A 25,880-nucleotide genomic window follows, 5' to 3' on the forward strand; every position below is an offset into this window, starting at 1 on the left:
GCTTGTAGTCAATAGTCTTCCCCAATACATGCCCACGGGATCAATCCCTTCTCTCCACCCCTTGCCTTGGCTGCTGCTGCTGTCACTTGTGCCTTCCCCTGCCACTCTACAGCTGCTTCTGTGGCCTAAGATGTCATCATTTTTACGGGGGTCAAAGTTATTTGTAATGGTAAAGTTTTTCCAGTACTTGGATGGTAGATAAATAATACTACTCTTCGTGGTTCCTATTTCATTGTGAATTCTTAGTTCTATAAATTGGGGGTGTAATTTTATTTAAATGAATATTCTTCAATATAGCCACCAAGTTTTTTACAAAAACACTTTTCTAAATATACAATACAAATGTAAAAACTCTTCTACTGTTTTTAAAAAAGATTTCTCAATGAAATGTTATAATCTTCATAATTGTTAGATAAAATTGAATATAAATAACATATATTGCAAATTTACAAATATGAGAATGTGAAGAGGCAGAATAACTATGGATAGTGCTATACAACGTTATCAACCATGAAGCTCAATTAATTATTCTTTTGATACATAGTTATCTCTATAAAAGGATATTTTTAAACTAGCAACAATCCATAACATTCTGTCCTTTATTTATATTAGATTTAACTGCTACAATACAGATTATTTAAGGAGCAGAAAAAGACACTAAAAATTTCAGGAGCATCTAAGAAAAAAGAACATATTGTATGAAAACATATCAGAAACATTAGAAATAGACATACCAGTCTGCTGAACATGTGATAAGTTGGCAGCATATTCCATTTCGATTCTCAAAGACAGAGCCCAATCTGTTAACCTATTTTTTTAAAAAATGCAAAAAAAGTAAATTCTGTGTAGCTAGAAGAGTAATGATTTTTTTTGTCATAGCTATTTACCTTTTAAACTTTTTTCTTCTTTGTTTTAAATTTTAATAAAAGAGCATACCACTAGCACAGAAGTTTCATAAACAGAAGGTTTTAAAATCAAATACAATTCTACCATATATTCTTGTTCATTCTTTTGTCATGGAAACATTTTTACATAGCTTTAATTAGAAGGCATATATATTTTTATCCTGAGATTTTTTTCACTCCATGTAATTTGAACATTCACCTATGCATTCATAAATTATTTTAATAGTTTTATGCTATATAGATGATGTACAATAATTTCATTATCCATTATGATTAGAGGTTCTTTCAGTTTTTCAATGGATTGTGGAGCCAAACAGGAGCTTTTATGAGGTTGTTAAGCAGGTAAGATCTTTTTTCCTTCCTTCCTTCCTCCCTCCATCCCTCCTTTCCTTTTCAAGGCCTGATCTGTTCTAAGGTAGGATCAATAGAAAAGAGGCTAAGTGTTAAATGAGACATCAAATAAAGGTGTGCTTTGAATGCTGTAAGGTGTGATTCTTTCCATAATTGTGGGTATGACTCTGCAGACACACAGAAGATCCGCAGGAGGGTTTATGGCTCCTAGAAGTTCCAAAATTCCAACCAACCAGCTCTCAAAAGAAGTCTAAAGGCTTTGAGGCCACCTGTGAAGGTACCACTCTTGAATCAATAGGGAATCATTGATTCCCCCATTCCCTATCCTCCTGATACTTGACTGGTGAGCAAAATAGTAAACAAAGGCGGGGCTTCCAGCAGCAAACAAACAGTGAAAGTAGGGATGGAGGATGGGTACAGGTGGGGCCCTGGTCAGGCCTGCAAGGCATCCCAGGAGCTAAACAACCACAAACCCGGCTAACAGTGCTGCCACCTGAACCAGTTCAGGTTCCATAGCAGCTGCCAACTCCTCTCTGATCTGATAAACAGCCCCCAAATTGCGTTGTTACCTCCCCTTCAATGAGGCTTTCCTGCTGTATGAAGCCAGAGACCCCAGAGATGTGCATGCTCCGGGGTTTTATGTTTTAATGATTCAAAAAAAACCCAAACATAGTAATATTACAGAAGTTTGGAAAATAGGAGTTTTAAAATTAAATACAATTCTACTTTATATCCTTTTCCGATCTTCTTTCATGGATACACTTTGATGTGTTTTTTTAAAAAGGCGTACATGTAATCTTGAGGCACAAATTGGGTCATTTCTTAATATGAATTCCCCAAATTGTATTAATAATTACTGGTCAGAAAGTTCGAAAATTTGGATGATTTAAGAGTAAGAGCTACACTGACTAATTGCATTCCAAAAGTTTTATGTTGCAATCTGCAATGTTAATGTTTACTGGTTTCATTCACTGCCTCATCAATTGTAACACAGAATGTTACTTGAAATTTTCATTTAAAATTAAATAAATCCAAAATAGTACATTATTGTTGCTTTATTATTCATTTCTTTGATATTAGAAAGGCTGAATAATTTTCATGTTGATTTACTAATTGTTCTGTTGTGTATGTATTTTGCTTATTTATTGGAAATTTTTATATTTACATATTTAGTACAAATCTTTTCCTCCATTTTGTTATTTGCTCTTTATTTTTTATTGATACATAGTAGATATACATATTTTGGGGGTATATGTGGTATTTTGATACATTCATATAATGTGTAAAGATTAAATCAGGGTAATTGGGATATCTATTACCTTAAACATTTACCTTTTCTTTATGCTAGGAACATCTGAATTATTCTCTTTTAGCTACTTTGTAATGTACAATAAATTTTGATAGTGATAGTTACTTAACTGACCTACTGAACGCTGGGTCTTATTTCTTCTAACTGTATATTTGTACCCATTAATTAACCTCTCATCATCACTCACTTATTTCTTAATTTAGAAATTTATATGTGTATATTTTGAATCTGTCAATCTCTCCTTTTTGATTTCTTTCAACATTAATAGTCTTAGTAAATTTTCCTCATTCCAGAAATCTGATATTCTATTCTGATATGTTGCATTTTTCTGTGATTTGTTATTTCCCTTTAAATTTAAAGTCATCTGAAGTAATTTGTGTGTATGGTGTGAGTAGAAATGGAGTTCCTTTTCTTACACTGTAACTTCCATTATCATATGTTATATTTTTACATATAATAGAAACTATATCTGGGCTATTTATTTTAGTCCATTATGACTTTTAAAGGTATTGTTGCTTCACATAATCCATTTCAATACCTGGTAGGGATAATCACCTCTTACAACTCTAATTTCTCATAATATTCTCTGATATTCTCAACTGTTCATTCTTCAAAGGACATAGTAGATCTTTAGTGTCCTTGAGGGAAGCATTTGAGAAGCTTGCCAGTTTCCAAATTCATGAATACCACACTTAGCAAGGTTATACAGTCCAGTATTCAACCACAAAGACAAACTGCAGTGCAGATGCTGGGCGGCCAACAGGGCTCACTTACTGCATGACTGGTTTGTACCTACTGGCCTCTCAGTACACTCAATTCAAGACTATGCCTCAGCAAAATTACACATTACAATATGTCACAGATCTTTAGCGTTGCCTGACCCTAAATAGCTGAGATCATAATTTTAAGTCCATAGATGCTAAGGGCACAAAATGTCTGTACTTCATTTTTACATGTCAAATCCTCATCTTCTCCACTATTGTATCAGTGTTGACGGCAACCACATTTTTTAGTTATAAAATAACCAAGTTGAAAGATTGGCTTTATTTTCATCCCCAAGTCAGATATTGGTCTGGTAACAGTGATCCAATGTTTTGATGCTTAGTTCCTGGTTATTTCACAATATAAGTGTAAATGAATTGCTGACTTGAAACACCTTCGTTGGATAAAATCTAAAAATTTATAATCCAGCAAGAGAAAAGCAAAAAGCCATCAAGACTCACTTCGAATGTGTCAGACAGCCAGTGAATATCTGTAATTACTTTCTTATGTCCATTTTCTATTGAAGAGACTGCACAGTGTCTGATATACATTGCTTCTTTATTACTCTCTGGTTCAAGGATAAACATAGGCTGAAAAATTTTTTAAAGAAAGTTACATGCTAATTTCAGAGAGCTGATGAATCAACTCATACTTTACTCATCATTCCAATTAAAATTAATAATTTGAAGATTTACTAGTTCAAGAAAAAACATAAATTAGTGTTTCTATATACCATATATTTAAGTAATAGGATTATCTACTCCCCCCTTCAGTTTAGTCTAAGATTTTATCTCTAAACAAGTATTATTGACCTACTCTCTAAATAATCAATGAGAAATCCTATTCTTGAAGCAGTATTTCTCTGCATGCAGAGAAGGCCACATCCCACCTTTCCTTGGTAAGAGACCTGTTGATACTAAAGCTAAAGATCTGGGCTGCGGCGGGAGGTGTGCAACTTGGTGGGTAAGTACTGAGGTGGGAGCTGAGGAATTTTTTCCCAACTCTCTTTTTTGTTTTTGAGACAGACGGTCACTCTGTTGCCCGGGCTAGAGTGCCGTGGCATCAGCCTAGCTCACAGCAACCTCAAACTCCAGGGCTCAAGCGATCCTACTGCCTCAGCCTCCCAAGTAGCTGGGACTACAGGCGTGTGCCACCATGCCCAGCTAATATTTTCTATAAACATTTTTAGTTGGCCAGATAATTTCTTTCTATTTTTAGTAGAGGCGGGGTCTCGCTCTTGCTCAGGCTGGTCTTGAACTCCTGACCTCAAGCGATCCACCCGCCTCGGCCTCCCAGAGTGCTAGGATTACAGGCGTGAGCCACCGCGCCCGGCCTCCCAACTCTCTTAACAGTCTATAGCCTTACAAAATCGTCGTAGTATATTATCATCAGAAAGGATTGTAATCCCTTCATTTTATACATGAGAAAAACTATTCTTGCCAAGGGAAGGTGGCACGTCCCAACTCAGGACCAGGATGCAGAGCCTTGATACCTGGCCCTTCTGTCCAGTCCTTGTTCAGTTACATCACTGTAGGCAAGCCACTTGGTCCCTTCATTTTATTTAACAACAGCAACAACAACAACAACAATCTATCTTGGGATAGATGATGCAATTTTTTGTGTCGTGTTTTGTCGTTTTCATGTGGGCCCATATAAAAGTGATTTAGAACATGTTCGCAAGCAGATAATGAAGGCTTGGAAATACCATTCTTTTTTCTATTGAGTTCTTGTTAACGTTGGCAACTCTGTTATATACTTTCCCATAAACTCTTGAATGGAAAAAACTTGCAAGTGAAAAGTTGTAGAAAGCTAACCTTGAGTGTGGCTTTTTTACTTCTACTACCACCCGACTTAATGTTCTCTATGCGATCTGCATGCGCCGTGATATCCCACAAGATAACCTAAAACAGAAATAAATGCTATCATAACATTTTCAGGAGATAGCTAATTGAGTCTTAAAGATTTTCTTTTTTTAAAAACTATTGGTATGCAGCCTGATAAGTCAATTACCTTAAAGGGTAATCAAATTAAGCCTATATCTTAAGTCAGTAACCTTTAAAGCTGATGTTAGAAAGAATGTTTGCTCTATAAAAGTATCTTCAGCACTTTGATTTTTGTGCCTGTGTTAATAAATGCTAATATTTCTAAAAGTCCAAGATAAATGTCATGTAATTCCCTTTGCTTTGGGAAGAGTTTTCCCTCTGGTTTGGGGAATGTGCTATGATTGACAACTGTCTAAAGCCCATTCTCCAGAATTAGGTACAAACACTCAATTGTCTAAAACAGGCAGGGAAGTGATGATTTCTATTTAATTGAATATTATGACCAACTCTGAATTTGTATATATCTAGATGGTCAGTTTTTGAACAATCAGAATAAAGTAGAATATGTAATACTAAATTGGATTAATTTCTAATGACTAAAAGGTATTTTAGTACACTAAAGTGTTAATAAAATGTCCAGGTCATAGAATTGTGAGTGATTTTATTTTCATCATGTGCTTTTCTAAAATACTCTAAAACAGCCAAGTGTAGTGGGACATGCCTGTAGTCCCAGCTGTTTGGAAGGCTCAGGTGGGAGGATCACTTGAACCCCGGAGTATGAGGCTGCAGTGAGCTATGATCACGCCACTGCACTCCAGTCTGGGGAACTGTGTGAGACCTCATCTCTAAAAATAAAATAAAATAAAATATTCTAAAACAAAGTCATATTACCTTTGCAATGAGGAAAAACAGACACTTCAGATTTTTAGGGCTTGGAGGATGGGCTCTGAGTCATCATTATGACCCTCAGCTTTTGTTGAACAAAATTGAGGGAAAGAAATTTGTCTCCCTGGTTATTTTGGTTCTGGATCAATGGACATGGAAGCTGTAGACATTTAAATTTCAACCACAAAGAAGTTGTTCTAACCAAAAAAGATCATATACCCTTTCAATGGTCAAACCCGCTCCATCACAATGAATTTAAAGTTTGATCATAAAACAGCTTTAAGAGTTTTGTTTGCTTTACTAGAGAAACAAGATATTGGAGGATAGGATCTATTTTTTTTTTTTATAAATTAGAGAACTTGAAAAGGAAAGAAGAAAAAGCAAACATGATGTCAAATTATATATATATATAAATTCAATGATACATGTATGCATTCCAGTGAATTTCTACTTCTGGATCATCCCCTAACTCCTACCCCTAGGGAAATTTCAGAAGAGGCCTTTTTTCCAACAGGTAGTAATGCTTATAGCTTTGTTCTTCCATGGAGTCTTATACAATATTGGTTCTATCCCAGCAACACAGATTTGACCCACTTTTGTTTCAGTTATGTATCTGGGTTACCCTGTGAACACTTCAAGTGTGGATACTATGTCTAATACACCTTTATAGCCTAGTTCCTGGCATGGTGACTGGTATACAACTGGCATGCCTTCCTTCTGCTGAATTGAATCCTTAAGTTCAAAAAGTACTAAATCAAAACTTATTACAGAATGTTGTCTACATTTATACATACTGAAAAAATTCCATAAGTACCTGTCCATTTATACAGCCTCCAGCAATAATATTAGGGTCACTTGGACAGAACTGGAAGCAGAAGATGTCATCCGGGCTCTCCAGCATTAACTAAAATAAACCCCACAAATTCAAGAAAGAGTGAGCAAACCTATTAAGATCACAGCTACAAAATAATATTAAGATAGTTTAACTTTATATTTATTTATAAGCAATGTGCATGTAGAGCCTATTCCCAGAGTTCTACCTCTGGATGAGAAGCTGCTTTTGTTGAATTTTATTGTGGACGTTGGTCATACATATGAGAGTATATTCTCAAGGGCACCCAGGTCTCTCCCCTCACTCATCCTCCATGGCAGAAAAAGTATAGGCAATTTGGGGGGCATGTTATAATTTTTATAAACAAAAAGACTATGAAATTAGTGTTTCTGAAAGATGTGGACGATAAGTTCTGTGAGGACAGGATATTTGCCTGTGTTGTTCCCTACTATAATACCTACACTGGCACATAGTGGGCACTCAAAAACAAAATCTGCTGAATAAGAGAACATGGACTTATTGCTGGTGATAATACCTCAAATTTTAAAATAACACAGAACCCAGAAGGTGAACAAGGCCTACAAGGAATACACAAATGCGAACCAATCATTATATTTACAATAGCTAGCACCAAGCAAAATGCTGGCATGTTTACCATTCTTCTTTAAACATAACAACCAGAACAATAGGCCCCAGTAGGCCATTGTTTTGCCACCACAGGGCTAAACGTTTCAAACTGGAATTGGGATAAATTGTCTTGGTTTATTTGGTACTTTGTGGATTCTAGAGAAACTTCTACTTTTGAAAATAAAAATCTTTTTAATACTTTCCCGTAGTTTTAATTAGAACAAAGACAAAATAAATCATTTACATTATTTCTTCAAAAAATTATCTGCTTGTCTTTTTAAAGCTATTCTTCAAAATAGAGGAAAGGAAAGTCTATCTTTCTTCCTCCTGACTGACTGGAAGTTCAGCCATGCTTCCATGGCACAGAGTGGAGAGTAGTCCTACAGGGTAAAAATGTTAGAAAACATTCTAGAGAATGGTAATATTTTTATGGTAAGTAGGTTAAAAAGGAAGAGCTAGAGGTCTGTCATTTTGATCTCTGGGTCTCTAACAAAGTATCTAGAATCTGTTACATTAAAACTGCCTTCATTCAGATGAATTGGGAAAGAAGGAAGAAGGCAGGCTAGAGTTTATTAGGGAAACTCTTAATTTTGCAGTACTTTATAGAAACAAAATATGATTATATGTAAGTACACTGAAATAACTTAATCTAACAATCTATAGCACCCTACCACTAAGCAGAACTCTTACTGTGCAGATAAGGGAAATGAGACCCCTGTGGAACAGACACAGCCTTTAGCCTCATTTTATTGGGATTGCTGTGTGTGTGGGTTTGGTTTCAATGGGCTTTTTCTGTGTTTTGGTTTGGTTTTAGTTGTGCTATTTAAAATTGGGAGATTTCACACGAAATTCCAAATTTCTGGATTCTCTTGACAATGGAGCCACCTGGGAACAGGAGCACCAACGAGCAGCTGGCCTAGAGGTGGCAGCACAGGCTCTAGGGCCGCAGTCCCCAGCACTCCCCACTGCTCTCCCACACAGTCACCTTCATTTATTATGTCACCTACTGGGGATCCTTGGAATTGAGGAAATTCATATAAAACTAAAATCTATTTGCATTTGACCCATTAGTATTTTAATAAGCCCATAAAGGAGTCTGCTTTTTAAAACAGGTGAAACATTCCTCTTACAATCTTTGAGAAAAAAATGACTTATTGATTTGTTCAATAAACGAAGTGTAAACTTTAGTTTTGCTAAAATTGAATGATGACAAGTTCTTTTTTTTTTTGATGATGACAAGTTCTGCATTAAAGAAAGCCTAACTTCATACAGGTTTGCAACATTAATTGATTATGAAGTACTTTGCAATAAAAACTGCTAAAGATATACATGAAAGTAGTATTTGAACATTTAGGCTGTGTGGGCAACTCTCCTTGATTACCTGAGGATGTATAGGATCGGAGAAACTCCAGAAAAGAATCAGTGATGGCTGCAGCAATAATTTACCAGAAAACTGGACTCTCTCTTCAAAGGAGAGTCTCTCGGCTACTGAAACGGCTATCAGTCCTGAGTAAAACACAAGCAGAAATTAAAGTCAGCAGCAACGGAACACGGAGAAATGTTTCTAGCTTTTGCTTTTCTACATAGTCACTAATCATTTCCATTTTGATGAAATTTGAGTAAAAATATTCCACAGGAGACCAAGGGTTTTCTTAGAGCTTTGCTATTTAATATGGTAGCCACTAGCCACAAGTCACTTATTTAGTAATTGAAATCTGGCTGGTTCAAACTGAGGTGTGCTGTTAGTATAAAATATACAGTGGGCTTAGAAGAGTTGGTGAGCAAAGAAAAGTTTGTTTTGCTTTTTTTTTGTAAGAAAAGCGCCAGTGGAGAGTGAGAGGAGGAAGAAAGAGGACAAAGACCTTTCTCCTTCCATGGTTCCACCTTCACACATTTCTACCTCCCTTGGCAGCTGACTCTTTTTTTTTTTCTTTTTTTTTTTTTGAGACAGAGTCTGGCTCTGTTGCCTGGGCTAGAGTGCCATGGGGTCAGCCTAGCTCACAGCAACCTCAAACTCCTGGGCTCAAGCAATCCTTCTGCCTCAGCCTCCCGAGTAGCTGGGACTACAGGCATGCGCCACCATGCCTGGCTAATTTTTTCTATATATTTTTAGTTGGCCCGCTAATTTCTTTCTATTTTTTAGTAGAGACGGGGGTCTCGCTCTTGCTCAGGCTGGTCTTGAACTCCTGACCTCAAGCGATCCTCCCACCTCGGCCTCCCAGAGTGCTAGGATTACAGGCGTGAGCCACTGCGCCCAGCCAGCAGCCGACCCTTTAAAGGAAGTGTGTTTCCTATCTTGTCCAGTGATCAGAAGGAGTGTTAGGAGGAATGAATTTAGCCTTGGGAGTGCAGCAGGCCATAGTCAAACCCAGACTCTGCATTGTGCCAGCTGGGTGACCTGAGCAAGTCACCTCCCTGAGTTGAGCTTTGGTCTCGCTGTGAAATAGAGAGGATGATTCCTGTGGTATGTGTCCTGCATAATTGCTGGGAGGACACTTGGCAGGGAAGATGTGAAAAGTGCTTGGCAGATGCCTGGCACTCAGGAAATGGAAGTTGTTTTATTGAAAATTGAGCTAGTTTGCAATTTTACATATAAATGTGACGGACAATTTCCATGTTATCACAAAAAGGGATCCCTGTCATTTTCACCTCACCGAAGATAGTTGGATGCCATGACACGCAGGTAATCATCTTCTCCGTCGGGCTGTGGAGGTCGGTAAAGGACTGGTACTCTTTCAGGTAGGTATCAGTCTTGTCCCCAAAGGTGCCTTCTTCTTCTGCGAGGCATTTCCAGTCATCAATAAATGTGTTTGTAATTTCATTTTGCTGCAGGGCTATTTCGACACTATTTTGTATTTAAAAAAATCAGTTAAGATGTTGGATTTTGGTAGTCAATGATATGACTATTTTAGTAGCTCCTCCTACTTCACTGATAATAATGCTCAATTATATTTGTTAATAATGGTTAACCTCATGTGAAATAAATGACTTAAGAGGAAAAAACTTCCTGGCAGGGTGCTACTCAGAACTTCTTTCAAGAACCTGCTGTTCAGCTGTCAGGAATGCCCTGAGCCGACAGCCTCTGGCAACTTGTTGATCTGCCCTAGTTTCCAAGCCAGGGCTGTGCACGCTCCAGGCCAGGGACTGACCATGGCGGCTGCAGGGATGCCAGGGCCTGGCCAGTTCTGCCTTGGCCCGGCCTCCTTCAACAGGCCGTCTTTGCCCTGGAGCTCCTGTGGGGTCAGACGAGAATCTGTCTGAAGCTCCACAGCCCCATCCTGCTTCCTCCTCCTTTACTTTTAACAGTGTAACCCTTGTTGAACCTCTACTTCTAACCTGTCTTGTTCACTTTCTGGAAAGCCATACTGACACAAAAGGCAATTTTCTTAGACATATTCAGTATTAACTGACCACTTATGCCAAATAAGGGTAGCCCAAATACATATATAATTCAAAACAACAAATAAGAGATTCTCTACAAGGGGAGTTTAGAAGTGTGTGTGTGCGTGTGTGTGTGTGTGTGTGTGTGTGTATGTGTATTTGGTGGGTTTAGCTGTCACAATGCCTGCGAGGTGCTACTGTGTTTGTTTCCATTACTAAACCTTGTGCAATGCATGAAAATGTCCCTAAAATGAAGAATTATTCTGCTAAAAAGACTAATTTAATCGCTCATTTACGAAATGATCTGAGCACTAGGGTCATCTCTTAATAGTCCAGGGACCCTTATTTAACAGGCTCCTGTCTTAAAACAGTTACTATGATGTTTATTATCCCCTAATATGTTTGGGTTTGAAAGCTCTGCTCTTACTCTGAGAGTCCCTTAGAGCTCTCCCACAATTAGAATGTCATCCAGTGTTTTACTGTAATGATCAAAAGTCCAACTGTCTTTTTTTTTAATAAATGTGGTAAGCTGAAAAAGCAGTTCTCAGTCACTAATTTCTTAAAATAAGAAAAAAATTTTATTTAGAAAATTAAATGTAAACACTAAATATCATAATAGATACTCCTAAAATGCAAAAAAGGGTACTATTTGATACCTCATTAATCATTAATACTACCAGTCACTGCGTCATTGAGTACTCTCTTGGTTAAATTCTTCTTATGCTTCATCTTTCAAAATATGGATAGAAGCATTTCCTGGGACCTTGCTCTGAAACTGTGGTTTACAGACCAGCAGCAGCAGCGTGACCTGGAGCTGGTCAGAAATGCAGAGTCACAGGCTCCACTGCAGACCCACTGAGTCAGAACCTGCATTTTAACAAAATCTCCACCTTAAACTTCGAATAACTCTGTGTAGGGTATGTTCGCACCCTGGACCCGAAGGTTTAAATTCAGTTTCAAGTAGAAGCATTAGTTAGCATTTTCAAAATCTTCTTTCTTTCTGTTTCAGCCTGATTGAGAAAGGAATTCTCAAGAGAGAAGTTAAATACATGAGCTTTGCTCTGGTTTCTTGATTCTTCCCTCTCAGCCAGAATGGGGAGGTAATTCACAAAGAAATAATGAAGACAGCACCTTTCCTGTGGTTGCTTGATTTCCAGGAACCATAGGGCTCCTCAGAATAAAGAGAGAAGATAAAGCCTGTTGTCTGAGGTAAAGCCTATATGAATATCATTGTCTTTTTAACCCCAAAATAAAAGTTCCTTAGGTGCTTTGTGAATCCCCTTGAAGTCTCCCTCTCCTCTCTCATATCATCGCCTTCTTTCACAAATAGTGCTTCCCTGAGGTTTGTTTTAGATAACATTCTATGAGAAAGAAATAACTCATTTCTGAAAGGGCTTTCTTCTAGAACAAAATCAAGCTTATATTAATTTGAAAATATTAAATAAACCTTAAACAGTTTTAAAGTTGGAAGTATGGCAGTGGTTTAAATGAGGATTTCTTGTTTACTCCTGGCCAAGGCTATTATAAGTATGGTGCCAATTTTCCTTTTTCTTCTTCTTCTTTTTTTGAGACAGGGCCTCACTCTCTTGCCCAGGCTAGAGTGCAGTAGCTCACAGAAACCTCAAACCCCTGGTCTCAAGTGATCCTCCTGCCTCAGCCTCTGAGTAGCTGGGACTATAGGTGCGTGCCACCACGCCTGGCTAATTTTTCTATATTTTCTTCTTATAGATCTGGCTTTTCCTTCCCACATCTCAGGGAAAGAATTATAAAGCTGTACACTATTCCTTTCCATATAAACATGGCAATTGAGAGAAAAGAATAAAAGCCCAGATGTAAAGGTAATATATAATATAGACAATTGAGAATTGACTATAGCCATTTATTTTGAACATTTTAAATTTTTTTATTTTCTCAATATCTAGTTTTCCCTAGACATTAATCATATGAAAACAGACTTCTCATTTTTAATGTTCTTCCAGGAAAAATTTTAATGACTACTTAATTTTGATGTGAAGGAAAAGAAACCTTAGGTTTTCTTATTTCTTTCTCATTGGCCATATAAGAAAAATTATAGCATGCTTCCTGTGAGTGGGTGGCAAACAGTTAATGTACTCTAAGAATTATTAAATGAATTTTTGAACCAGATTCTCCCTAGGTATAGGTAACAACTTTTGAGAGCCGTTGGAATTTTCAGAACATTTAATCCAGTCTGAAAGAACTAATTGATGTTTTCTTAAAAATAAAAATAAAAGAGCTTAACTTGGGCTATATACCAACTTGACCACCAAATTTTAAATTTTAGAAAGAAACGGAAACCAACTTATTGAGTACAACTGGAAGACTTGTCTACCATTGGTTGCACTTCTCTGAACTCTGATACCAGCTTGATGAGAACTTGTCAAGCTCTTTCTCTGGTTTAGAAGCTCCAAGGCTCTGTTCAGGGTCCTAGTACCAGTGTAGGGGAGTTTTGAAGACATCTTTCTTTCAGAGATAGTAAGAGTGGCAGTAACACAGGAATTAGCGATAAGGGTGAAATATCCAAAAAGTACATCTGAATTGAATTCAGGTTCTCATTTACAAATATATTTTTACAAATACCTATCATCACAATGACCATTCTTAAGATCCACAGCATCCTTATCCTCATTATCCTATAAAAGTCAATGAAGATAAGCGGGGGAATGAGGAATGGAGAAAAAGACTTCCAGAAAAGTAACCATGGTAAATATAAACAATTGTTAATTTGCAAGTAGAAAAACATTCTTATACACTTAACTGTTCACACTGTGTTTGGCCCTACCTTGGGAGGTCTAAGATGATGCTTAGCAACAGAAAGGCAAGAAATACTGAGAATCTGTACAATGTGCCATATGTTCAGGCATATCTGATAACTGCACACTTTCCACCTAAACATCATATCATATATGGAATTATTTATTAAGACCTATTCTTATAAGTAAATATACACATTTTATGTTATACTTTAAAATTTAATAGATAATTTTTTTTACCTTACAGACATATTGTCAAGAAAATCAGCCAAAGACTTTGATTGTTTGAATGCCTCTTTTTCCTCTTCTGAGAATTCTCTTGGATAATATTGTGTAGTAGCATTTTTGGGATATGTCCTAATATATTAAAAGAAAATTAAATACCCAAAATTAGGTCAAAGAAAAGCAAATACAGGTCATGACAGGTCAAAAGTTTGTCTCTGTGACAATGATATTATATCTACATTCTCTATATTGAATTTTTTCTTTATTTTAGACAATTGATATTGACCACCAAAGTTTACATATATTTCCTTCCAATACAATCAAAAAGCTCTTGTTTTGTAAAAGTTTTGTTTAGAAATCACTTATAGAGAAGCTGTAAGAAGGGTATAAGGAATGCTTCACCCAGATTCATCATTAATAAATAAAATACACAAACTTCCTGTCTCATGGAGCTTAAATTCTAAAGGCAGGGGGCAGAAGAGAGACAATGAAAAATACATGTCAAATGATGATAGCACCCTGAAGAAAAATAGAGTAAGGAAATACATAGTAATGGGAGTTGCTGTTTTTATTAGGAGTGTTAGAGAATGCCTCACTTGAGCAGAGATCTGAATAAAGGAGGGAATGAGCCATAAAAGATACCAGAGGAAGAGCATTCTATATAAAGGAACTGTAAGCATAAACACATCAGGTGTGAGTATGCTTGATGAATTCAAGGAACAAGGAAGCCAGTGTGGCTGGAATAGATGAGCCAAGGGAACTGTGGGAGATGAGGGCAGAGGGGCAAAGGATCCAGATCATATGAAGCCTTGTAGGTTCCTTTGGGATGGGAGGCCATTGGAGGGTTTTGATCAGTCACATGATCTGAAACACTTCTGGCCCTTCTACGTAGAACAGACTGTAGGAGAGGAAAGATGGATAAAGGAAGCCCAGCTGGGAGGAATGACAAGAATCCAAGCAAGAGGTGATGATGGCTTAATCCAAGGAGTATGCAGTAGATATATTTTGAAGATAGACTCAACAAAATCCAAGGTCTTTGGTCTGAGTAATTAGAAGAATATCATTACCATTTACTGAGACAAGGAAGATTTAGGAAGTTGCAGGTTTGAAGGTGGAAAATCAAAAGTTTGTTGTTGGGCATGTTAAATTTGAGACACCTATTAGACATTCAAGTAAGCAGATGAATACATGAATGTGGAGTTCAGGGGAGAGATTGAGGTTGAATGCAGGTTTGGAATTCATTAGCAAACAGTTGATAGGTAACACCACAGGGCTGGATAAATTCACCCAGGGATTAGTACAGTTAGAGAAAAGATCAAAAGGAACTAGGCTTGGGGTCCTCTAATGTTCAGAAATCGGGAAGTGGAGGATCCAGTAAAAGAAAGTGAGAAGGAGCTGCCAATGAGTTAGGAGGGGAACATAAGTGGAAATAGTGTTTCAAGGAGAAATAGTCAACCATGTTGAATTCTGCTGAGAAGGTCTGAAAATTGACCACTGGATTGGGCCCTCAGACTACTGGGCATCTTTAGTGAGCTTGTTAGGACTATCTGGAGTGGCTCAAGACAGAGTGGAGAAGAGAATGTGGAACTAGAGAGTGTGGACAGCTGCTGTGAGGAATTTTGTTGTAAGAAAAGGAGAAACATTAGGAAACTGCTGGAGGGCTGAAGAAAGTTGGTTTTTGTTTGTTTTAATGATAGGATTCATAACACTTTTTGTATTTGTACGTGTCTCCTTTCTACCCTTTGTCTCCTTTTAAAGCCACGACCTTACTTTAGACATTGGTCACATTTTAGCTGGTTTCATTACAACAGGCTCCTACTTGGCCAACCTCTTCAACTCCAGGCTTTTCCTTCCCTTCCCTCCAATCCGTACTGCTTGGCTCATCTTTATTTTAATGGCTCTTCCTTGCTTCCGAACTTGCCAGAGTCCCCTACTGTCTGCTCTATGTCTGCCTCTGCTACTCCCTCCCTCCTGCCCAGGCTGGTCTCCTTGTGCTCCCACACAAACACTGTTCTTCCCACCCCCTTGCATTGTTCCGGTCATTTAAAAAACTGGGCCTTTTTCCAATTTTCCATGTCTCCAAATCATATTCCAAATCCGTGGTTTTTCTTCTATAAATCTAAAGTTATTTCAAAATAAAAAGTTTAAAAACATTTTTTAGAAATGCAAAGATTAGCCAAACATGTCTTCAAATTTATACAACCTACAAAGCCTAGCTAGCTTGAGTCCACAAAGCATTCCCTTGGCAATCCACTTCACATCAGTTCATTCATCCACTGGCTACATTTTAATTAAGAGTTTGCCATGTGAAATTGATATGGTTTGTACCCTTCAAAGTGCTCCAGATCGAAGGCAGACAGACAAGTAAACAAATGAGTACAACATGGGTCATCAGTCTGACCACAAAGGTACCTCTAAGCTCTAGTGGGGACCCAGAGGAGGAAGTGATCAATTCCACCTGGTATGTCCAGATCACAGAGGAAGGGGCACTGGACTGGGTGTTAGTGAGTAAAGAGGGCCTCCCCAGGTGGACGAGGGTGTAGGGCATACTATTCAGAGGAACAGCAGGTATTCTGGGAACTGGAAGCAGCTCACAGGGCTGGGGCACAGAGGGCTTATTTAGGAACAGGGGTGACAAGGCTGGAGGGGCAGGGCCTGTCATGGAGGAAGGAGCTTATATGCCGTCCTAAGGGCTGTGGATGGATGTAATTCTGTAAGTGATGGAAGCCAAAGAAGAAACCTAGGCAATGAAGTACGACTATCTGATTTGAGGTGTAAGAATGATGACTTAGGTGGTAGAATAGAGCAGTTAGGAGGCAATGGTAACATTCCAGGTGAGAGATGCCCAGCACTGTAATTATTAACAGCATCACTCATTTTCCCACTTCCTAGTCTTTACAGTCCTATATACTTGTGTCTCATTTTCCTTTTGTGATCTTTAAAGGTATTGTTGAATAAAATTAGATCTTCCTGAACTGAATTACTCTGTGGAGATCTACGTGTCATCATTGTTAATCCATTGCTATTTATAATAAAGATTTCTCAAAATAATCATGGAAGTTGCTAGATTTTACTGTAATTGGCTATAAAAATACACAGACCCTATCACATACTTACCATTTTGTCTGAGTACTCGTGTCCTTGATTTGGGGGACGACTTGCATGCCGATGTCTTTCTCCAGTTGTTTAAGGGTAAAATTTTTATCTGGGTAGGCTGTACATTCAATATAGGCATCTTTTACATTGGAAGCATTCTGGTCACTGAACTTAATTGGTGCACCAAATTTACTTCGTTTTCGAGAAATCATATATTTAATCTGCAACACATGTAAACAGTAACGGTAACATAATGAAGTGCCTGGAGAAGAATGGACGTGTGGTGGACAACCCTGGTGCTGTGCCCAGATTTTCCCAGATCCTTCCGTAGGCTTTCTGTGTGTCCCTCCTGCTCCTTGTGCTTTCCATGCCCACGGGTTGCACCTGGTGTGCCTGTTTGGAGGACTGCTCAAAGGCTACAGGGACCACTTTGCTCACAGGTACAAAGAACAGGAAGTGACTGGAAGGTTACATCTTGACCATCGGTGGACTTGTAAGAGGCATATCTAAACCCATTTCCTTGGCTTCTGTTTGGGACAACTCTGAGGTGCAGTTTACACTGCAGAGTTGCTCTACAGGTTCAGGCTGAAGACTTCCCTCTGCCAGACTATTGCCTGAGGTTGCACTCTTGCAGGGCTTCCTCCATGTCCCTGTCCTGCTGCTTTTCATCTCTTATGGGGCACTTTCATAACAAATCTCTCGTACACAAATCCTCCACACAGGAGTTGCTTTGGGAGGGAATGCCACTGTATTATTAATAGTTTCCTAGGGCTGCCTTATAACCAAGTACCACCAGCTGGGTGGTTTAAAACAATAGGAATTTATTCTCTTACAGTTGTGGGGGCTAGAAGTTTGAAATCAAAGTATTGGCAGGTTGGTTCCTTCTGAGGGCTCTGGGGGAGAATCCGTTCCTTGTTTCTCTCCTAGCTTTTGGTGATGGCCATCAATCCTTGGTATTCTTCGGCTTATAGATATATTCCTGCAATCGCTGCCTCCTTCTTCACATGATATTCTCCCTGTGTCTCTGTGTCATCACATGGCTGTCTTCTTACAAGGACACCAGTCATATTGGATAAGGGGCCCACCTTACTCCAGTATGACCTCATCTTAACTAATTACATCTGTAATGATCCTATTTCCAAATAGAATTACATTCTGAGTTATTAGAAATTAGGACTTCAACGTATCTTATTTTGGGGACACAATTCAACCCATAACACCCCCATAAGACAATGACCATTCTTTTGTCAAAACAAAACAAAAAACCATGTGCCCATAGCAAATATTATGAATCTGTCAGGAATAAATGTTTAGCGACAGAGAGGTAATAATAACTGGAGACAGTATTTAAACCTCTGACCTGCTTTGTAGATTCCTTAACTGATTCTTCCTCAATTTCTTTTTCACTGCCCAAAGAAACCCATGGTTTAGAGACAAGTGGTTTATAAACATACACTTCTTCAGAAATATGTTCTTTTTCTTCTTCTTGCTCTTCTGGTACTTCTGGAGGCTAGAGTGAAATAAATAGTATTCTAAAATATATGGCCAAATTTAGGTTATAGCTACATGTATATATTTTGTAATAAACTTTAATTTTATAAAAATTAAGTACTTTCTTACTACTTGTCTTTGTTGCTTCATGCTTTTGAATTATGACCAAGAAACAAAGCAAAAAAAAACAAATAAGAGAAAATGAGAAAGAGACATCAAGGATATAGAAAGAAGATGAAAAGAGAAAAAGATGGGAGACAAGAAAAAAAATATATATATATATTCACTGCTACTTTATTTGTAATAGTGAAAAAATAAACAAATGAGTATCAGTAGGGGAATGGATTGATGACAGTGTGGTAAAATCATAAAATAAAATCCCATAGAGCAGTTATAATGAACAAACCTGATCGACATATATATAGTATCTAAATGTACCAATATTTATAGAGCTTAAAATTTTATAATTCAGTGAAAAAAGCTGCAGAATGATTTGTACATGATATAATTTCTACGTGAATTTTAAATTAAACACTAAAATACATTATTTGTGGATATATATGCTATATATTTAGCATGTATGCTAAAAGTATAAAATCACAGGCAAGAAAGGTATATAATAACTTTAGAATAATTGTTCCTTATAGGAAAGAGTGAAGAAAATGGAATTAGGGAGGATACAAGAGGGAGTGAAACATTATCTGTAATATTTCTTTTTTTAAAAAAGTTTTGAAGTAAATATGCAAAATATTTGTTGATTCTGGGTGGTGATTATGTGGCCATTTGTTACGCTACTCTCTGTATTTTTCTATATATTTAAAATATTTCACTGTAATAAAAAACCTAAAAACTGGCCGGGCGCGGTGGCTCACGCCTGTAATCCTAGCACTCTGGGAGGCTGAGGTGGGTGGATTGCTCGCGGTCAGGAGTTCAAGACCAGCCTGAGCAAGAGCGAGACCCCGTCTCTACTAAAAATAGAAAGAAATTAGCTGGCCAACTAAAAATCTATATAGAAAAAATTAGCCGGGCATGGTGGCGCATGCCTGTAGTCCCAGCTACTCGGGAGGCTGAGGCAGTAGGATCGCTTGAGCCCAGGAGTTTGAGGTTGCTGTGAGCTAGGCTGACGCCACGGCACTCACTCTAGCCGGGTAACAGAGCCAGACTCTGTCTCAAAAAAAAAAAACAAAAAACCTAAAAACCAAAAAGCAGCCATAAAAATAAAATTGAAAATGTTAAAGCTAAGTAAAGGATTATTTTTAATTACAATTGTCAAATATTTTTTAATTCTATGGCTTTCCTTTGTTCTTCTTGCTTATTGGACAACCACACAAACCCCTGTGTCACCCTCAAACAATTTAATCAAACCTCCCAAAGCAAGATGGGAAAGTGAGTCTCATACATCTGTCACTTTTCTTGCTCACCTTGAACAAAGGGCTTTGCCTGTATGAGCCCATTTAATCCTCATGTGAGCCCTGGAAATTGGCATTATTGATGCCACCATTTTACAGCCGAGAAGCTCTGTAACTTACCCAAAGTCATGGAGATGGCAAGGAGAGAACCAGGAAAGCGGGGCAGGGAGTGGCTGAGTGCAGTACTCCAGGGTTACTGTTTCCTTTCTCGTTGGGTCAAGGATGGAAGGGCAAACAAGCAGAGCATCTGCTACCCTGAGATGGTTGAGTTAGTTCTTTCCCCACTTACTGGTCACCTATTCTAGGTGCCAGAACCTGATCTGGGTCCCAGGGAAACAGAGCTAAACAATAATAATCATCCTTACATGTAGGGAGGGATCCCCAGAGATACTGCTTCCTTCTGATAATAAACAAATAGCAAAGGCTTACATTTAAATAGTTTTCCTTGCCCTCTTCAGTTCCAATAAGATAAAAGTTCAGTCCATATTTGAAGTCTTTGTCATAAACAAGCAGGAGCTCATCTCCAGGATATTCCTACACGAATATAATCAAAAGAGATGGTTAATATTCAGTGGTCATTCGGTTTATTCAGATGCTGATACAAACTTGATATTTCTCTAAACAACCAATCATAAAAGATAACCATTGTGCTAATTGCAAAATTATTTTATTAATCTAAAAAAGCTCTTAAAAACACAATGAGTCCAAGGAAATTTACCATGCAATATTATTTCTAACAGGAAAAGAGAAGCTTTTTTTTGTCTTTTTGAGACAGAGTCTCATTCTGTCGCCTGGGCTAGAGTGCCATGACATCAGCCTAGCTCACAGCAACCTGAAACTCCTGGGCTCAAGCGATTCTCCTGCCTCAGCCTCCTGAGTAGCTGGGACTATAAGCATGTACCACCACACCCAGCTAGTATTATCTGTTTTTAGTAGAGACAGTGTCTCACTCTTGCTCAGGCTGGTCTTCCGACCTAAAGGGATCCTCCTGCCTCGGTCTCTCAGAGTGCTAGGATTAAAGGCATGAGCCACCACACCAGCTAGAAGCATTATTTTTATTTGGTGTTGTGCTCTGTAGCATGCTTAGAGATAAATCGGAACCAAAATTATGAATCAAACAATTAAAGCAATATGAGAAAATAAGGGTAGATTCCTATTCTAGTTAAAACTGGACAAGGATGAGCTTTTCTGGGTGTAGGATGACATAACCCATCACTGACAGAACTTGCCTTTTCACAGAGAATCATCAAACAGAATTCCCAAGGAGGCATGGGCCAGTGAGCATTTGCCCAAAGTAATGGGGAATGCCAGATTTGAACTCAATAATCTTTTCAACTTGTGTTATTCTGTTCCAGGAACTTATTGAGGTAGTACTGAAAAAAAAGAGGGATATTGTACTTACTTGGATAATTTTTTTGACTGGGTAAAAATCAGATATTGCGCCTCTGTTCTTAAAGTCCTCAAAAAAAGTTTCTTTATTGATAAGCTTGTAAGGTTGTTTATCTGTGACATCATCCTCTGCTCGGCAGTGAAATATTTCCTGGGTCTTAACAGTTAATGCTAAAGGATAAATTTCTGGATGACCTGGGAAAGACAAAGTAGAATTTGGACATTAAATATAACTACTTGCAAATTAGCAATAGGAAATATGCAATTGCTTGTTTTTAATAATACTCTTGGTTCAAATTTTGAGACTTTAAAATTATTGTTCTTATATTTAAAGTAAATATATCTATTATAAAAATGTCAAAAAAAGATAAAAAAGAAGAAAACTATGGCCCATAATACTAACCCTAAGAAAAAAAAGAATATTAATATTTTGCTCTATTTTCTTCTAGTCACTCCCTACATACCTTATATGAAATCCTAAATCCTGCTTTTAATATCTACTGTTATGTCACAAGTATTTTACCATGACATTACATAATATTTCTGAAATATTATTTTAAATTAATTTAAATCTGTCACATAATTTTAAACCATTCTCTTATTGATATGTATTCTGATTTTCTTCTCATTTGTTTCTAATTATTGTAAATAATTCCACAAACAAATATCTAGTTTATAAATTTTTATCACATTTCAAATGATTTTCTTGGGATAGATTTTAAAAGTGAAATTATTGGTCTGAAGGTATGATCCACTTTTTAGGTTCTTTTCAGCTCCTATTGCTTTCCTAAAACATCCCCAGCCTCACCCTCTCACCTGCTGTTCTCTCTCACCAGGTAACTGGCTTCCTGCTGCACAGAGAAAACAGGGTCTGAATAGCACAGAATGGCCCAGGTCCTGCAGCCCCTGCCCTCCCTGCTCAACACCGGCACCACCTTTCTGCCCTTCTCCAAGCTCAGAGGACCTGCTTGGCCCCTCTCTGCCCTCCTCCTTGGCTCCATCAGCTATTCCTCTCCAAGTTTTCCTACTTTTATGCAACTATTCCTACACAGAGGTAGGAAAGAGAGACACTGATTTGCTAAATAGTCTCCCATTTTGAAGAAACCTTCCCTTGACCCCTTTACAGGGACTTCTGCTCTTTAGGGCTCCTGCCTTATACAATCAAACTTACTGCTACTCAATTCTTCACATTTTTCAATTACTGACTTCTCAATTAGGTTGCATTAATAAACCCTTGGACTTGTATTAATGTACCCTTGGATGTAGGAAGGAAGGTGGGTGGGGAATCCCATTTTTCTCCTCTGGTTTACCAGTCCCAGTATTACCCTCAGAAGTGGAGGGAGGAGAGGTTCAAGAGGCTTCCATCCCTGGTCTTCCGGTCCCCTCCCCACCCCAGGCCAGTCCTCTGCAGCACCATGCCCTGGGATAGTGGATGCAAGAGGGCAAGGGAGCATTTTGCCTGCCGCCAACTCCTCTCTCGTCTTCTTCCTATTTTCTTACCCTTACCATCATCACTTTCAGCCACACCAGTCTTAGCTTTGCATCTGCCCCAGAACTCTTTCCCCAGCTCAGCACTCCCAGGGTCCCAGGGCCTACTCCCATCTTTTCCAGCTCCCACACACCTGGGCATCCCACCATCCTCCCTCCAACTGCTCAACCAATGCGCCAGGCAAGGGGAGAAGTACAGTGGCCTCCCCATGGAAATATTTCCCCCCACTCCAGTGGCTTTATGGTATTCAGGTAATTTGGGGGATTTTCATGATTGTGTGCATGACACTGATTATATGCGGAAATATTAATATATTGCAAATTGCAGTTTGTGTAACATTTGGAATTCAAGTTGTTCATGAATTAGGGACAAACTATCCATTTTTATCTCTCTCAAAATATGAACCATAACTCCTGGCACATATGGGATGCTTAGTAAGTGACTGTTGACTTGATTCAAGTAAGTAATCCTTTGAAAACATACTGTCATTTTGTATAGTGTCGAATGCATAATCAAAGTTCTGTAGTTTTGCCTTAGAAAACCACTAGGTGGAACTGTGAGACTCACACTGGACTAGTACCAAAAAGGAGGTGGCCATCCTGTATAAACAGGCATTTAGAAAGACCAGAAAGCTTTCTGCCAACCAAGAAACTGGAAAGACATGGACAAAGATTGTGTTCTGTCTGTGGTGCTCAACCCCACCGCCCCAGGTCCGTGGCCTGTTAGGAACTGGGCCAAACCGTAGGAGGTGTGCAGTGGACAAGTGAGCAAAGCTTCATCAAGCTTCATCTGTATTTATAGCTGCTCCCCATCCCTGGCATCACCCCCTGAGCTCCGCCTCCTCTCAGATCAGCAGCTGCATTAGATTCTCAAAGGAGCTCGAACCCTCTTGTAAACTGCACATGCGAGGAATCTAGGTTGCTGGCTCCTCATGAGAATCTAATGCCTGGTGATCTGAGGTGGAGCTGAGGCAGTGATGCTAGCACTGGGGAGCGACTGCAAATACAGATTGTCGTTAGCAGAGAGGTTTGACTGCACAATAAATGTAATGTGCTTGAATCATCCTGAAACCATTCCCTCCACCCTCACCTGAAGCCTGTCCGTGGAAAAATTGTCTTCCGTGAAACTGGTCCCCAATGCCAAAAAGGTTGGGGACCACTGTGGACTTATGTCACCTGGCTCCACTGAAGATACACTTCAAATTCTACTGGCCTGATATTTTCCACAGGAAATGATCTTTTCACATTAATTGGTTTTCAAGACAACGTTAATATAGGATCTAACATTCCTTTATCTAGAAGTCAGTAAAACTAGTAGAACTGTTTCTAGTTGGGGTTGTCAGTAAGTAATAATTGCCAACAACTGGCAGCCAACAGACCACCCAAAACTTCCACAGTCAGTATTCAAAGGGACTTTATAGAACTTCCACGAGTAACAAGTATTGACTGTACTTTAACTTCAGAATTTTCAGTGCTATGAAAGCAATTAAACAGGGTAATAGGTGACAGAGCAGTCAAGGAAGGCCTCCTGAGGAGGTGAGATTGGAACCTAGATCTCAGTCATGAGAAGGAAATCATAGGGAAGATCTATTCAGCCATCAGAAGCAGCAAAAGCAAGGCCCTGAGGCAGGAATAAATTTGGAAAGTTCTGCACTAAGCAAGGCTGGTGGACTGTAGGTGGGGGCAGAGGAGGAGGAGACAAGGCTAGAGAGGAAGGCAGAGCCAGGACCACTGTAAGGAGTCTCCACTGATAAAGAAAAGCCATGGGGGAGTTTAAGCAGGAAAGAGACATGGTCAGGCTGCTGTGTGCCAAACAGATTGAAGGAGCCTGAGTGGAAGCAGTGATGTCAGTTAGGAATCCTAGGAACTAATCTAAGTAAGGGATGCAGAGGTTTGGACTGGGGTTGCAGGTTTGCCAGTGGGGAGATAACACCAAGCAGATGGGTTTGAGATATATATTAGAGATGAAATTGACAGAAGTTGGGATGGTTTGGATGGGGGTGGGGGTGTGTTGAGAGAGAGAAAGGAACCTAGGATGACTCCCAAGTTTCTGGGTGTTGCATTAATTCAATAACTATTTATTGGGCAGCATGCCCTGCTCTAGGCTCTGTGCTTGGGTGCTAATGACAGGACCACTTACCTGTAGCTGACGTCCTCTTGCCTTCTCCATGCCTCTGCCCCCTCTAGTAGCCTGGCCCATGCCACCACCCTCTTTCCCCTGGATTGCCGCTCTAGCCTACTGACTAGTCTCCCTGCCTCTGTTCTTGCTCCTGCGGTTCCTGCAGCCTGAGTGACCGTTTTATAACAGAATTCAGATCACATCACTTTCTGCTTAAATACCACCAATGACTTCTTCATCCCATATGATTAAAAGCCGAAATCTTTATAGTGGCCTATAAGGCGTTTTCCTCCTCCTCCTCACTGTTTCCTTTCTGTTTCTGAAAGTGATGTGGGTCATCTAAGTGAACTCTAAGGGAAATGTTCCCCCTTCACCCCACCAAAAAAAGTCCTGCTGGAATAAGATGATATAGCCTTTAAAAGTAGGAACAACATTAGGTTAGTTGTCTAAGTTCTAGTTTATTTGCTTAAAAGTCAATCTCTTTCCTTGAATTAGTGGAATTTTATCATGAAGTACAGATTAATATTACCTAAAGGCCAGAGTTTAAAAAATACTATTCTGATAAAAGTAACAACTTACAGGCTTACAATACTTTATAGTTACAAAAGGTCTTTCAATAATCACATAATGGATTTTTAAGGGACTGCTTAGTCCAAGTCTCTTTCTCAGTTTGAAATTCTCTTTTCTGCTCTTATTTTTTATTCTTTCTTTAAAATTTTTCATTTTATATTCTAAATCACATGGTGTAATTTTATCCCAAGTACCTTTTGATTGATCACTTCAATCTGTAGTATTCTTGCTTCCTTATTACAAATTAAAATATTATAAAACTGAGGACATAAATTCTAAATTGTATTTCCACTTACCCATGCTCTCCATATTTACTGGTTCCACTTCTTCACTAACTAGAATATAATAAAATGATGTCAAATTTACATTTTTGAATCAAATATATATTTGATTATAGTTTTTTATAATTATAATTTTTACTAAACCTCAAAACATAAAACGTACAAA

At 38.5% G+C, this 25,880-nt stretch overlaps 2 protein-coding genes across 3 annotated transcripts in view; one reads left to right on the top strand and one right to left on the bottom strand.

Moving 5' to 3' along the window:
• MCOLN3 (mucolipin TRP cation channel 3) overlaps positions 1-25,880 on the top strand; it is a 123,846-nt gene that overhangs the window by 43,470 nt on the left and 54,496 nt on the right. The window lies entirely within an intron of this gene.
• DNAI3 (dynein axonemal intermediate chain 3) overlaps positions 1-25,880 on the bottom strand; it is a 71,240-nt gene that overhangs the window by 36,407 nt on the left and 8,953 nt on the right. Inside the window, exons 3-14 of one of the 2 annotated variants that reach the window (XM_045547628.1) lie at positions 25,730-25,768; positions 21,270-21,451; positions 20,297-20,401; positions 18,328-18,477; positions 16,989-17,188; positions 13,887-14,003; positions 10,149-10,339; positions 8,876-9,000; positions 6,850-6,939; positions 5,142-5,228; positions 3,789-3,917; positions 735-808 (exon numbers count right to left, since the gene is read on the bottom strand). In XM_045547628.1, coding sequence (XP_045403584.1) covers positions 735-808; positions 3,789-3,917; positions 5,142-5,228; positions 6,850-6,939; positions 8,876-9,000; positions 10,149-10,339; positions 13,887-14,003; positions 16,989-17,188; positions 18,328-18,477; positions 20,297-20,401; positions 21,270-21,451; positions 25,730-25,768 — 1,489 coding nt within the window. The remainder of the gene's footprint in view (positions 1-734; positions 809-3,788; positions 3,918-5,141; positions 5,229-6,849; positions 6,940-8,875; positions 9,001-10,148; positions 10,340-13,886; positions 14,004-16,988; positions 17,189-18,327; positions 18,478-20,296; positions 20,402-21,269; positions 21,452-25,729; positions 25,769-25,880) is intronic. The other variant, XM_045547629.1, reaches the window with a different exon arrangement.

This window comes from Lemur catta, chromosome 3 (genome assembly GCF_020740605.2).
Source record: "Lemur catta isolate mLemCat1 chromosome 3, mLemCat1.pri, whole genome shotgun sequence".
NCBI lineage: Eukaryota > Metazoa > Chordata > Mammalia > Primates > Lemuridae > Lemur > Lemur catta.